Raw genomic sequence first — 15,745 nt, 5'->3', positions numbered from 1 at the left:
CAAGACTTTGGAACTCAGGCCGGCTATGGAACCGCCTGACGGCAGGATAACCCAATGCATCAGTGTCACACGAATGAACATCTAGAAAGTCTCTCAGTGACTCCCCATCAGGGCACTGTACCTGCTGCACTTGGAGTTGAGAGAGAAACAAGGAGATCACAGCATGACTGGACCCACTGATGGAAAATCTTTTCCACCACCACAGGGTTGACAGACCGCTTGTGAGGGAGTAAGATGGACCTACTCAATTTGTCTGCTCGCATGTTGGACTTCCCCAAAATATGCATTCCAGAAGAAAGTGGCCATAAAAGATCACCCACTTCTAAATTCTCATCACCTCTTGACATATGAGATAGGACCTGGTTCCCCCTGCTTGTTGATGTACCAAACTACCGACATATTGTCAGTCTGGACAATAATCACCCTAGGAGGGAGAGCATCTTGAAACACCTGCAACACTAACAGGACTGCTCTCATTTCCAGGACACTGATGTGAAGATTGGCCTCCGATTGATACCAGTTACCATGGATCCTCCTTCAAAATGTAATGCCCCCCCCCCCCCCAGTTGGGAGGAGTCCATAGTCACTGTGGCTATGGGTGGTGGAAGAATAAAAGGGCGGCCCTGAGAAGCTTCTTTTGTAGTGATCCACCAGGTAATATGTTCCTTGCAATTTCTTGTAATTTGTATTGGACCAGATAGGGACTGTTGTCTTACAGACCACTGTACTGCAAGCATCCAGTGTAGCACCCTCATGTACTATCCTGCTAGGGGTACTAGATTTATGGAAGCTGCCATAGATCCCAGGACTTGTAAAATCAGCCTTGCTGGCAAGGAAGGAAAAAAGAGGATGTGGAATGCTTGACTCTGTAAGGTATTTATTCTTGTGTGAAGTAAGCTTGCAATTTGAGTCACCATGTTCAGATGAGCATCGATGAACTCCAGGACTTGAGCGACAGAAAGTTGAGATTTGGCGTAGACCACTGTGATGCCCACATGAAGACATAGCTGGAGCAAATAGTCCCTGGCTTGAATCAATAGAGGCTTGGTGGAAAAGTACAGTTTTGTACCTACCATAAATGTAGATGTTCGAGTGTTCACCCTGCTACAGTCATCACACTAGGGTTATCCTGTCGTCAGGCGGTCCCGCAGTCGGCCGGAATTCCAAAGTCTTGGTCCGGCGTCGGTTGCTGTTGCTTCTTCCCTGACGTCAGTGCACCAGGGGTATATATAATGCATCAGACGCCATTTTCTTCAGTTTTTCTTGCCTCAGATGTCAGGTGCCCCCCAAAAGGTGGTCAATAATTAGTACCAAATTAAGTAATTTTTGCACAAACACAAAATCCCTCCAGCTATAAGCAAATACATCAGGAAGGTATTGTAGAGACTTAGCCAGTTAGATCAGAGGGGATGGAGGGAGGGTATCCTGGACTGCAGCAGGGTGAACACTCGAACATCTACATTTATGGTAGGTACAAAACTGTACTATGTTCATCGTGTTACCCTGCTGCAGTCATCACACTTGGGTAGAATCCCAAAGCTATGGATGGGTGGAGGAGTTATAGAGGGTTAGAGGAGGCTAGAAGGCCCTGCAGAACTGCAGTGGCGAAGCCAGCCCTAGTCTTAGAGTAAAGTGGTAAGTGATAGTGTTTGGTAAAGTTGTGTACTGAACTCCAAGTTGCAGCTTCCAAAATCTCCTTGGTTGGAACCCCCCTGAGGAAGGCTGTAGATGTAGCTGTTGCCCTGGTAGAGTGGGGCCTAATGGTAGCAGGAACTGGTTTTCCATGATGGTTATAGCAAAAACGAATGCAATGTCCTATCCATTTGGAAATGGTTTGTTTTGATATAGCCTTCTCTTGTGTAGCTGTAGCATAGGATACAAAGAGCTGGTCAGATTTTCTGAAAGCCTTAGTTTTATCCAAGTAGTAATGAAGTTGCCTGTGAATGTCCAAGGAATGCAGGAGTCTTTCTCCTTTGTTCTGTGGGTTTGGGAAGAAGGTGGATAAGTGAATGGCTTGATTTAAAGACACACTGGAAACTACCTTAGGCATGAAGGAAGGATTAGTACATAGAGAAACTCTGTCTTGATGGAAAATGAGGAAAGGTTCCACTGCCATTAGTGCCTGCAACTCTGAGACTCTTCTAGCTGAAGTTATTGCTAGCAGCAGGGCAGTCTTCCATGATAGGAACTGCAGATCTGCAGAGAAAGCTGGTTCAAAGGGTGGCAGTGTAAGTTTTTCCAGAACAAAATTTAGGTCCCATGTTGGTGTAGGTGCTCTCCTGGGGGGCCTAATGTTTTTTGCCCCTCTGAGGAACTGCCTTAGAAGTGGATGTGAAAATAAGGGTGGTTTCGTGTTGTAGTGGACTGAAATAGCTGATGCATGGATTTTAATGGAGGAAAAAGAAAGTCCTTTGTGCAACATCTCAGTTAAATACTGCAGAATCTGAGGCATGTGAGGCTGAAGTGTGTTTTGGCCTTTAGCTTGGTTGCAGGCACAAAACCTTTTCCATTTGTCCGAATAGGCCTTCCTGGTGCTGGGCCTCCTAGCTTCCAGAATAACATCCATAACTGCTTGGGAAAGAGGAGCTGGCTGAATGTTTAGGTGATATGCCATGCAGACAGATTTAAGGTTTTTAGCTGGCTGTGAAGAATCTGATTGTTTTGCTGTGTGGGCAAATGGGCAATTTGTGGTGAAATCCAAGGTGGGCCCTGGGCCATATTCTTCAATAGTGGGTACCAGTGCTGGCGTGGCCAGTCTGGGGCTATGAGTATCAGTCGTGGTCTCTCCTTTCTGACTTTCAGAAGCACATTTGTGAGGAGAGGTAATGGAGGGAAGGCATATACTGTCAGGTTTTTCCAACTGAATGAGAGTGCGTCCACTTTCAAAGCTTGATGGTGAAGTGTCCTTGTACAAAATTTTGTTAGTTGATAGTTTTGAGGACTGGCAAACAGGTCTATGTCTGGAAGGCCCCATTTTTGAGTTATCATTGCAAATACTTGTGGATCCAGTTTCCACTCGTGGGGATCCATGAGGTTTCTGCTGAGGTCGTCTGCCAATGTGTTCTTTTTTCCTGGCAGGAATTGAGCTTGTAACTGAACTTGGTAAGCCAGAGCTGTGTTCCACAAGGTCATTGCTTGCCTGCATAGAGGGTAGGAGTGTGTACCCCTTGTTTGTTTATGTACCACATTACTGTGGTGTTGTCCGTCCTTATTGTAAGTTGTCCTGGATGTAATAGATTCTTGAAGGCTGTCAGAGCATTCTGTACAGCTAGCATCTCTTTTTGATTGATGTGCAGATTCCTTTGATCTGCAGTGCATATGCCTTGAACGCACTGTCCTGCCATGTGTGCCCCCCAGGCGTAGTCCGATGCATCTGTTGTCATAGTTTGCCTGGCTGGGGGCAAGGTGAAAGGCTGACCCTTGTTGTAGGCAGGGAATGAGAGATATCATTGTGTCCAAGCTGTGGCTGTGTTGAGACCATACGCTTTTTAGGTACCACTGTAATTTCCTCATATGCAGCTTTGCAAATGGTATTAGTAGTATGCAAGATGCCATGAAGCCCAAGGCCTGCAGAATTTTTCTTGCAGGTAGCTGGGTCTTTGTTGCCATTGTTTTGAAATATTGAGTCAGTTGTAGTTGTTTGTCTGGCGTCAGATAAGCCTTCTGGGCCGTTGTATTCAAGCTGGCACCCAGGAATGTCATATTTTGTGAGGGTACTAGTTTTGATTTCTTTTCGTTTACTGTGTACCCCAGGCAACTTAGAAGATGTTTTACAAAAGCCAGATGTTGTAAGAGGGTGTCCTTGCTTTCTGCTTGGATGAGGCAGTCGTCCAGGTATGGGTATATTTGAATTCCTCTTTGTCTGCAGTATGCAATTACTGGTGACAGGCATTTTGTGAAGACCCTGGGCGCAGTAGATAAGCCAAAGGGCAGTGCAGAGAATTGGTAATGGGTTGAACCTGCAATGAAACGGAGGTATCTTCTGCAACTTTGTCTGATAGGGACATGCAGGTATGCCTCCTTGAGGTCCAACGTTACTAGCCATGCTTTCTTGCCCAACATGGGAAGAAGCTGCTGTAGTGTTAGCATCTTGAATTTGGGTACTTGTAAGAAGGTGTTTAGAATTGAAAGGTCCAGAATTGGTCTCCAGGCATTGTCCTTTCTGGGAACTAGAAAGAGTCTTGAGTAAAATCCTTGGCCTTGCTCTCGAGTAGGTACCAGTTGAATGGCTCTCATGTCCATGAGAGCTGTAATTTGTCTTTGTGCCTCTGCCCATTGATTTTGTGGCAGGTTTGGCATTCCTCTTTTCATTGGCAAGGTGTGAAAATGGAATCTGTATCCTCGTGAAATTATGTCCAGGACCCATTTGTCCTTTGTGACAATGTGCCAGTTGTCTGAAAAAAGTGTGAGTTTTCCTCCCAAGGGGGCTGCCAAGAGAGTGTTGCTTGGCCAGATGAGGTGCAAGTCATTGAGTTTGCCTTCTGGTAGTTTGGGACCTGTCTTCTCCTCTCTTCTGTGCTGCAGTGCCCCATTGTCGAGGTTTGTACTGGGCTTGTGGTTGTCCTCTGCCTCTTGGACGTCTGTATTTACCCCTCTGTGGTCTGTCAGTAGCTGGAAAGGACCAATTTTTTGTTGGCCAATTTCTGCTGAAGCGAGGGGGCTGTACCTGTAGGAAATCTTTGACTGTCTGCATAGATTTTGCCTTATCCTCCATTTTCTTTAAGACTTCTGCTTTAGCTCCAAAAAGAACATCCTGCTGTAAGGGAGCATCTAGAAGCTTTGCTTTAACATGATCAGGCAGAGTTTGTTCCTTTAACCAAGCATGCCTACGTATAACAGACCCAGTGACAGCTGCTCTGCAGGAAGACTCCAAAGAATCAAACCAACATTGTAAAGTATGTTTGCCCACCTGTTCAGTTGCATGCAACAGATCCTGCATTTCTTTCAATTCAGACTGTTGAGGGAGTGTGCTCATTTTTTGTTTTAACTGAGACATTAGAAATTGCTGAAATTTTAGCATGTGAAACTGGCAGTTTAGTGCCCTCATAGCTAGAGTGGCTGAGGTGTAAACCTTTTTCCCCCACCTGTCTAGTGCTCTGGAATCCCTTTCAGAGGGTACAGGATTTTTTGCCATAGAAGCCTTAGCCCCTTTTGGACCCTGGGAGATAGTCTCTGGATCAGCAACAGGACTTTTATAAAGAAATTTGTTTGAATCAGGCACTCTATAGTATCTGTCAGGTTTGGCCGGAGCAGGAGGCAGAGAATCTGGGTTCAAACTGGATTCTAAGTAAACATCATCCACAATGTCTAAAACTGGGGGGATGGCAAGTGGTCTGTGCTGGGGGAGTAAAAGAAACTCTCTGAGCCTTTTCTTTGAGTCAGAGTAGTCCTGACCTTCCCAGTGACAATGTTCCCTCATAGTGTGTAAAGTTTCCCCAAAGGAGTAGTCTTCAGGAGGAGAAGCTGAGGGAATAGAATCCTCAGCATCAGAATCTTCATAAGGGGAGAAGGAATAATCTTGGACCTCAGAGGAGCCTGAGGAAATAGACACTTGTTCAGAGGAGGCATAATCTTCCTCTTGTCTAGGCCTTTTGTCAGGGGGGGGTTGGGAACCCCTGATTAAAGAGATCAAATCTTCAGCCATTTTGAGCATCTGTTTCTTAGGCATGGGGCCTTGAACAGGGAACTGAAGTGCAGTCTTTTTAGGTTTAATAGGAGTCTTAGTATTACGATACGTTTTTATGGTGAGCGTTGTCGGTCTGAAGACACCTTCAGAAACCGAAGGTGTTTCTGCAGGACCGACATCTTTTTCAGCAGTGTCGTCAGTAGGGCCTAAACAAAATGGCTGCGTCGGCCTAGTACTTTCCGCCAAAAGTTCCGAAGCGGTCTCGGGTTCCAGATCTGCAGTAGTCAGGAGCTGCGTCGGAGCCTCACTGAAGACTGGTGAACCGGAGACCGGACCAGCCGAGGCCTCGGAGTCTGGCTTGGGTCTAGGCTGCCTGTCCTTATCCTTGCGTTTTTTGTGCACGCCGGTAGTCGGTTGCTCCGACGGCATAGTGTAGTTGAATTTTCTACCGAAGTAGTGTCGTGCGAAATCAAAGCGTCTTTTTATAGTACGCTTATTAAACCTAGCACAAAAACGACAACTAGTGACGTCGTGGTCTGGCCTAGGCAAGGTATGCAGGAAGAATGAAAATCCTTATGAGGTATTTGCATCCCACAAGAAATATAATTGTTAACTTTTTCTGACATCGGTCTGAGGCAAGAAAAGTTTCCCCAACGGGGTACTTAGCTTTACTGAAGACTTCAGATCTGAAATTCGACTTCGAAAATCTCAGGAGTCGGCCGACCGGCACTTGCGAACTGCTTCTGCTTTGGGCACCGTGCGGCAAGAAAGACTGAAGAAAATGGCGTTGGATGCATTATATATACCCCTGGCGCACTGATGTCAGGGAAGAAGTGACAGCAACCGACGCCGGACCAAGACTTTGGAATTCCGGCCAACTGCGGGACCGCCTGATGACAGGATAACCCTAATGTGATCACTGCAGCAGGGTAACACGATGAACATCAGAGATGAGTCAGCTGTCGATTATGGAAACACACAGAATCCCAGCAGTCTCGCGTGAGCTGCACCCACTGCCATGCATTTCAATGGGATGACTACTATGGCAGAAAATAACATAAACAGGAATAAAAAAAAAATGTGTCTTGTGCAGTGAGCTCAACCGCTGCCACACTAATTCCAAAAATGAATTCAGATTAACTTTTAGTTATGTACTTACCATAACTTCGGATGTATGGGATCCATCTCGCCTACATTCATAACTGATGGGTTCCGAGCCGATCCATCGGCTCCGACTCGGCCAACTAGTATACTAGAACGAAGTCTCTTATTGGCTGGGCTACCCTCTATCCCAGGATGCACCACACCTGCTTCCCCAGATCTTGCTTGTTCGCTTTCATACTTACATGCAAACACAGAAAAATACCAGTTACTCCAACCAACTAAAGTTCTTCAAGAGAAGATCTCCAAATGGACCAACATTTCTTCTAAATCCGAATGGAAGGGGAAAGGAGGGTGGAGTGCAGAATGAATGTGGCGAGATGGATCCCATACATCCGAAGTTATGGTAAGTACATAACTAAAAGATGTAATGGGATCCTATCTCCTACATTCATAACTGATGGGACAGCGTCCTAGCACCTAAATCCCAGGTGGCTCATTGGAAAACACTCCTGAGAACTGTGGAACCAAAGGAAGCCCTGCCTCGAGAAGCCACATCTATTTTGTAATGAGAAATGAAAGTGTGCGGAGAAGTCCAGGTAGCCGCAGCACAAATATCATCTATTGATAATTTGGAGTGGAATGCTACAGAAGTAGCCATTGCCCTGGTAGAATGAGCCCTGACTGGAAAGGGAAGCTCTTTGTCAGCCTGCGAATAAATGAAACAGATGCAATCTTTAATCCATTTGGCTATGGAGGTTTTAGCCACTGGTTGACCCAACCTGTTTTTTGCAAAGGACACAAACAGTTGATTTGACTTCCGCGTCTGAGTAGTCCTGTTGAAATAAAAAAGCAGTTGTCTATGGACATCCAACTGATGAAAGATATATTCTGCGTTATTGGAGAATTTGGGAAAAATACAGGGAGCTCTAGGGACTGTTGAATGCAGAAAGAAGATGCTACCTTTGGTAAAAAAGAGGGATTTAATTTAAGGGACACTCTGTCTTTGTGAAAAATCAAATAAGGAGGATTAGAACAAAGAGCCTGGAGCTCTGAAACCGCTTGGCCGAAGTTATGGCCACTAAAAAAGCGGTCTTCCAAGACAGGAATTTCATATCACAGGTAGCTGCTGGTTCAAAGGGGCGGGCAGTTAAGGCAGTCAGGACCATATTTAGGTCCCAAGGGGGCACAGGATGAGATATCGGGGGCCTAAGGAGCCACGCTCCTTTAAGGAAAGATTTGCAAAGCTTGTTTGCCATTAATGAAGGTTCAAAAGAAACATGAAAATTAGAGATGGCCGCTAGCCGAACCTTAATCGTGGAAACTGAAGAGCCCAACTGAAAAAGAGAGGCCAGGAAATTTAAGACCTCCGGTACTGGGGCAGTAAGAGGGTCTATAACTCGTCGCTGTGCCCAAAGGGCAAACCTCTTCCATTTGCTGGAATACAGTTTGATAGTGGAAGGTTTGTGAGAAGAGGACAAAATATGGATAACCTCCGGAGAGAGGGAACTGTCCCTGACTAAGGATGGAAGTGGAGTAACCAAGCAGCCAACCTCAAGGACCTGAGAGATGGGTGAGACTGTCCTGACTGATGAGTCAACAGGTCTGGCACGGGTCCAGAAACCATGGACCTTCCACGCATACCTCCGAAGGAAGGGGAACCAAACCTGACGAGGCCAGTGCGGGGCAATCAAAATCATGTCGCTCTCCAGGTAAATTGCCTTTTGTATCACCCTCGGCAGGAGGGGAACCGGAGGGAAGGCATAAAGGAGACCGGGGGGCCAAATGTGGGTTAGAGCGTCCCTGGGAATCTGTCCCTGAGAGAGAGTCAGAGTGAAGAACTCTCTGCACTTCGCATTGTGGGGGCTGGCAAACAAATCGCAGCAAGGGAGGCCCCATTTGGCGAAGATTTTCGCAGGCACTCTTTGGTTGAGGGACCACTCGTGGGGTAACAGGATAGTCCTGCTTAGTCTGTCCGCAATCACATTGGATTTCCCGGGATGTGCGTTGCCATTAGGAAGCGGTTGGTAGCTACGCCCAGTGCCAAAGTCTCATGGCTTCTCTGCACAGTGGAGTACGACCTGGTCCCGCCTTGCTTGTTTATATACCAAACTACCGACATGTTGTCGGATAGGATAACAATCAGACCTTGGGGAGGCGTGATGGAGAGCTTGTAGTACCAGTAGCACCGCTCTCATTTCCAGGATATTGATGTGTAAATGCGCTTCCTGGGGTTGCCATGTGCCTTGGACAGACCTGTCCAGATAATGACCCCCCCACCCTACCTGGGAGGCGTCCGTGGTCACAGTGGCAACGGGAGAATGAAGGATAAAAGGTCACCCCTGGTCGAGATTGGATCGGAGGAGCCACCAACGCAGATCTCGACGGCAACTTTCCGTAATCATAACCAAGTGGTTCAAGGGAAGTTCCTGATAGGACCATTGAACCGAAAGTAGCTATTGCAGCACTCGCATGTGCAGTCTGGCTAAGGGGACTAGGAGAATAGTTGATGCCATCGACCCCAGTACCTGCAGAATCAGATTGGTCGGAGCTCTTGATAGGGGGAGGCAGGATCGAACTTGATTCTGCAAAACCTGAATCCTTTCTGCCGGTAAGAAGGCGCATCCTTCTTGTGTCTAACTCTGCCTATAAAGGTATACGCTGAGATGGCTGTAGCACAGATTTTTCCCAGTTGAAAGTGATTCCTAGGAAACGGCCCAAGCTGAGGAGGTGGCAGTAAGGAGCCAGTCGTCTAGATATGGAAACACTTGGAATCCTAGACTTCTCAGGTGAGCAGTCACCACTGCCAGACACTTGGTGAACACCCTGGGGGCTGTGGTGAGACCAAAGGGCAGTGCTCGAAACTGGAAATGACTGTCTCCCAGGCGGAAGCGTAAATGACTCCTGGACTCTTGACTTATCAGAATGTGATAGTAAGCGTCCTTGAGATCTATGGAGCACATCCAGACATCCTTCTCCAATAGTGGGAGAATGGACTGAAGAGTGACCATTGAATTTGGACTTTTTCACAAAGCGATTCAATGAACTGAGGTCCAAAATGGGCCTGAAGTCCCCTGTCTTTTTTGGCACCAAAAATAGTCTTGAGTAAGTTCCTGATCCGATCTGTTCGTGGGGACAGGCTGGATGACTCCTTTTCTAGCAGCTTTGAAACCTCTATTGCTGCTTGATCCCGCTGACTGGGTGGCACGTCCGGGATTTCCCTGAAGGGAAGGGGGGGCTTGATGAAGGGAATGAGATAGCCTCCGGTAATAATCCGGAGCACCCACTGGTCGCTGGTAATAGCTTCCCAAGCCTGTGGGTGTTCCGCAAAACGACCCCCGACTGGCTCGGAGCTGCACAGTCGGGCACCAACTCAGGGACGGTGAGCGTAGGAGGAACCACGAAAGGAATCACGGTCTCCAGAGTTACGGGGGCCTCTGGCACCTCTGGGATGGCGTCTTCCCGAATCCCCCCCCCCGCCTCTAGAGGGGGGGATCACTGGGTGGAGTAGGGAAAGACCTCTGAGTTTTTCTGAACCACATTTTCCCTCCTCTCTGGGCCTTGGGGTAAGGCCTAGAGGGAGCGGAAAACGGCTAACGGCAGTCAAGGTCTTGCCCTCCTGCTCGCACCGAGTCAGTGTGTCCTTCACCTTGGGTCCAAACAAAGAGGACCCATCAAAAGGGGCGTCGGCGAAGGAAGACTTGAAAGCCTCTGCAAAGGAACACAAGCATAACCAGGCGTGTCTCCTAAGGGCCACGCCTGTTCCCGCTGCTCTACTCGCCCCCTCGGCCGCATACGAGATGAGCTTCATGGACGAGTTCACAATGGATGATAAGGTAGTCATCTGGGCACCAACAGTGTGGGCTAACGCCTCAGGTAGATTACCTGTGAGGGACTCACCTAGCTCTTTAAGGAGGTCCCTTTGGAGCCTAGTAAAATGACACAGGTAATTCAGCGACCGTAAGGTAAAGGCCGCTGAAGAAAGTGCGCTTCCACCTATCCATGCTCCTGGAAGCCTTATTAGGAGGGGGGATAGGCGCTGAAGCCTCTGCCACGTCCTGCTGTGTGGCAGATGCCACCACCATCGCATCTACAGGAACTCCTTTCGTTAAAAATTCCTTTTGAGGGGGGGCTGAAAGGAATTTGTTGGGTCTTGCAGGCACCGGTTCCACAGAGTCAGGGTGCTCCCAAGCCCTTCGAGAAATTAAATCAAGTAACTCATCGAAGGGCGGAGACACCCAGGAGGCAGAGGGCTGGGCCCCGAAGGCCTTGAGGAAGACTGACTCCTCAGCGGAAGGGGTTTTGGCCTGCCAATCTCCTCTCTGTCTCAGAATCTCAAGGATATCCGAGAAAGAGACATCATCTGAAGATGATTTTGGGGACCCCTCCACATCATCGAGGTCAGTGTCAGATATGATAGACTCATCTTGGGAGTCCACGTGCTTCCTCTTGCACAATTTCTTCCGTGGAGGCTCATCCGAAGCGGTTTCGGACGGACCCCCCGGAAGAAGGGAACCTACCACGGGGGTATCCTCAGGCCCTGGGACCCCACTATCATGGGACTGCAGTACGCCAGAAGCACCAGTCTCTAGGTCTAGGGACGGTGAGATGGAAACCTGCTGAGCCGGCAAGGACATGGCCAGCGCGCTCCTCATGGCCTCAAAGGCAGGACCTCCAGACTCCATGGAGGTCACTGGCCGAGAGACCACGACGGCACTAGGAATCCCCGCAGTCGATGCTCCGAGGGGAAGACTAGGCACCGAGGCACCTAGCTCCAAGATGTTCCCCTCGGCCCCGACTGAGGAAGTCCGCAGAACCCGAACCCGAGGACAGGGTAGGAACAATGGTCGGAACAGATAAACTCCGAAGGGGTCTCGGTTCCGACTGTACGGCTCCACCTTGCTCCACCATCACCGACTCCAACGGCTCCGAGGAAGCTGGAGGAGGAATCAAGCGAGGGGATTGGCTCCGGGGCCGAATGGGCTGGAGCCGAGACCATTTTTGCGAAAACCGGAGACTGGAAAAGCCTCTGAATAACTCTATCCAAATCCAAATCAGATAATTTGGAGGATCTAGAGGAAATAGAAAGGGGCCGAGATGACTTCTCTCTCGGCTCAGACAAGGTAGGGGACCGGCTCCGAAAGGGCTCCAACACTATCGGCGCCGGATCCGACACAGTATGAATAAGGATCGGCGCCGAAGGAGCTTTCGGAGCCGAGGGGGAAGAGTCTGAGCTGCACACCTCCATCGGCTCCGAGACCAATGGAACCGAGGGAGGTGATTCGCCTCGATGCTCCAACCTGCGGCTCCGAAACTAATGGAGCCGAGGAAAGAGGCATCGAGGCAGACCCTTCGACCCTCGGCTCCGAAGTCAGTGGAGCCGAGGAAGAAGAGGTCGACCTATGCTTCTTAGTAGTCGGCTCCAACGGACTGGTCGGAGCCGACGACCTTTTCTTTTTAGAAGCAGTAGCAGAAGATGAAGCCAAAGCTTCCTCAAAGGAGGGCTTAATAAGGCCCTTCAGGATTAATTTATTTTTGCATTCTTGAAGAACCCTAGCGGAAAAGGCATGGCAAACACTACATGTCTCTTGCAAATGCTTTGGCCCTAAACAATAAACGCAAATGGCATGACTATCCGTGATAGACATTTTATAATTGCACTTAGTGCACTTTTTAAAACCAGATTTCTGCTCTTTAGACATTTTCACCAACAAACTAATGGAATAGTGGAACAATCTAACTGCCACACAAAAAACAGTACTTCACCAAAAACTTTAAAGTGCGAGAATAGGGCGCGAGCCCTCTGAACACAAGATTTACCTCACAAGGAGAAAGAACAACAACAAAGGGAACACAACAACGGGCAAAAGCCCTCTAACTTAAACGGGCTTTACCCGGAGAAGAAAAAGGAATAAAAACAGACAACACACTCACTCCACTAAGAAGGGCAAAGGCCCTCTAACTTAAACGGGCCTTGCCCGAAGTACCAACAGATACAAAAATGCCAATAACACTCAAACAATACACAAACTTAAGAATAGCTGTTAAAACAGCTGTTGATTGAATTTATGAGGAAACCCCAGGTCAAAAGACCAGAAAAAAAGAAAATATACTTAGCTCCAGCCAAGTCGAGACCATGTCTAGCTTGATAAAGCGGCAAACGAGATCTGGGGAAGCAGGTGTGGTGCATCCTGGGATAGAGGGTAGCCCAGCCAATAAGAGACTTCGTTCTAGTATACTAGTTGGCCGAGTCGGAGCCGATGGATCGGCTCCGAACCCATCAGTTATGAATGTAGGCGAGATAGGATCCCATTACATTTACTGTTTTAAACTCAGTTTACTAGTCTATGCCTTTTTTTCAGAATCAATATAACCTTATGGTAAGAAATGAAGCAATGCAGGTAATGCTACTGTACCCATGGTTATAAAAACAGTGCACTACAGATCTAATAACTATTTTCATCGCACACATAATAAGTTACTGTGTGAGTTATACTCAAAAAAGTTAGTAAACAGGGCTATGAAATGCAGGCAACATACATGATTTATCACAGCAAGTTTGAGCTGTACAGAGCCATAGCTAGATGAAGTGCCACCCGACTGATGCAGTTCCTCGATATGACACTCCATCTTCAACTATAAAATGAGAAGCAAAAAATTTAAAAGGTGGGTCCTTAGATGCAAAAAAAAAAACTTTTCTAAATAATTGTAAGCAGCCACTTACTTCAAATGTACAAATGTAACAGGTGGTGTGCTACATTATCAATACCACACACAGGGTGTTGAAGGAAGCAGCAGTCCTTCACCCATTACTGTGAAACTAGCATTCAGTTTCTGTATTGCACTACCATCCTGTTGCCATCTCCAAAAGTCCACAAGCATAATGTAGCACTCCCACATGTTGCAACATTAGAAAATAAAAACATTTAGCGAAGCCCTTACACTACATGCAAACTATGGTGTCAGTGATGAGTCATATTCCACAAAATGCAAATACTAACCAAAACCTCTCTCAGACAAACTTTACATGATGTAGCATTAAATAAAAACAAAAAACATTTAATATGACTATAGCATGCAGTATGACTGTAACAACAGACAAAACTACAAGAATGTATATAAATTAATGGCAACATTTCAGTAGTTCGCTTAATGAGACAAAATTACAAGGACCAGACTTTGTGACCAACAGCAGAGGACAACTAACCTCCATGTAGTTAACATCTGTCAGAGAGTATGAAAAAGCTATTAGATGATTATTTAGTAATCAACATATCATGGAACACTAAAATAAACTTTTACTTACCAAACCATTACAGTTGCTTAATGCCACTTTTGTTGAGTCATGTTGATTGTGAAGATATCCCACATAGTGGCAGGCATCAATAAAATCATGCTTCCACTCTGGCCCATCTTTCCCCCAGTATTCTACAGTAAAATGTTTGGAAACTAAATCCATGTTCAGACTCAGGTTTAAATAAAAGTACTTGCCATAGGCATAGAGTTTATAAAACAATCTAGCTTCTGCTTGTTCTCTGTCTATAGGATCCATACTTCTTCTCCTCCGTGAACGTTTAAACTCATATTTCACAGTATAACTGACAAAGTTTCCATTCTCGTCAACTCTCATAGGGACTGTTGTCTGGTAATGTTGAAGACAAGAAAGGAATTCCGCTTTGTTATCAAAAGGCAGGACATCCAGGTAAATAATATGAAAGAGAGAAAGAAAAATATGACAAGACATGACACACAGAACAAATAAAATTGTTAAACTTCTAATATGTGACATCTTGCAAAATGGCTTAAAATAACTATTAAAAATCAAGCAAATCATTTAACTTCCATATAAATAGAAGATATGTACTTACTATAATGTTAGATCTTCTTTATCCCTAGTCTATCTACTTTGACTGCTGGGAATTAACCACAAAGTAGATCTGATTCTGCAAACCGACTCCTCTCCAGCACTTGAGCTCCTTCCCTACTCTCTTAATGTACTTGTCCCCTCTACATCCTCAAATCAAGTTTGCTGCATAACCCTAAACACAAAACCTCTTAAGACACTAGAAACTAGGAAATCAGAGAGGGACATACTCCGATTCCATCTGGTATTTGTGCAGGTTGATCGTTACTCCAAGAGCTGCAGCCAAGTTGAGGAGATAATCCTTGGCCTGTAAGAACAGATGCCTGGTTGGAGCGGTTAGGAACCAGTCGCCCAGACAGGGGAAAATCTGATACCCTTGCAGCCTGAGATGGGCTACCACTACTGCCAAGCATTTGGTGAACACCCTATGGACTGTGGTGAGATCAAATGGGAGTGATATGAATTGGTAATGACTGACTCCCAGCCTGAAACAAAGGTACCTTCTGCAACACCTGTCTACTTTGATGTGATAGTACACATCCATTAGTTCTATACAGCACATCCAGTCATTCGTCCTCAACAGGGGTAGAAAGTACTGAACCATGACCAACCTGAATTTTGTGTTCTTTACATTATTTGTTCAGAGAAGTTAGGTCCAGAATTGGTCTCAGGTCCCCCTTCTTTTTGGGTACCAAAAAGAACCTGGAATAGACACCCGATCCAGCTTTACCAGGAAGAACCTCCTGGATGACTTTTTTGCAGCAATGTTGTGATTTCTATAGCTGCATCCACCCTCTGATCGGGTGGAACTTCATGGAGGTAATTCTTTGGGTTCGGTTTCTCTAATAAGGGAATGTAGTATCCTCTGGATATGATCCTTAGCACCTATTAGTCATTTGTGATGGCTTCCCAGGCTGCAGGTTGCAAGGAAAAGTGCCCCTGACTGTTTCCAGAAGAAGGCATCTGGGCAACCATTCACGAGTGCTGGAAGGGTCTGTCCGAGAAGGGATCCCGAGACCTTTGGTTTTGCGGTCCCCCTATGCCACGTGGGCAGCGTCTACCATTCTGGTTATTTCCCTCTCTGCCTCTGGTGGAAAAATCTCCTGGACAGTCCTAACAGGAAGCTTGATATTTCTTGAACCACATCTTTTTAC

At 46.7% G+C, this 15,745-nt stretch overlaps 1 protein-coding gene across 1 annotated transcript in view; it reads right to left on the bottom strand.

Moving 5' to 3' along the window:
* The window catches only part of LOC122795076 (A disintegrin and metalloproteinase with thrombospondin motifs 6-like), a 706,749-nt gene that overhangs the window by 213,347 nt on the left and 477,657 nt on the right, over positions 1-15,745 (bottom strand). The window contains exon 3 of the mRNA XM_044063651.1: positions 14,034-14,401. Coding sequence (XP_043919586.1) covers positions 14,034-14,401 — 368 coding nt within the window. The remainder of the gene's footprint in view (positions 1-14,033; positions 14,402-15,745) is intronic.

This window comes from Protopterus annectens, chromosome 2.part1 (genome assembly GCF_019279795.1).
Source record: "Protopterus annectens isolate FY-2018-M chromosome 2.part1, PAN1.0, whole genome shotgun sequence".
NCBI lineage: Eukaryota > Metazoa > Chordata > Ceratodontiformes > Protopteridae > Protopterus > Protopterus annectens.
Note: the sequence above shows the minus strand (reverse complement) of the source record. Positions and strands in the feature narration are given on the sequence as shown.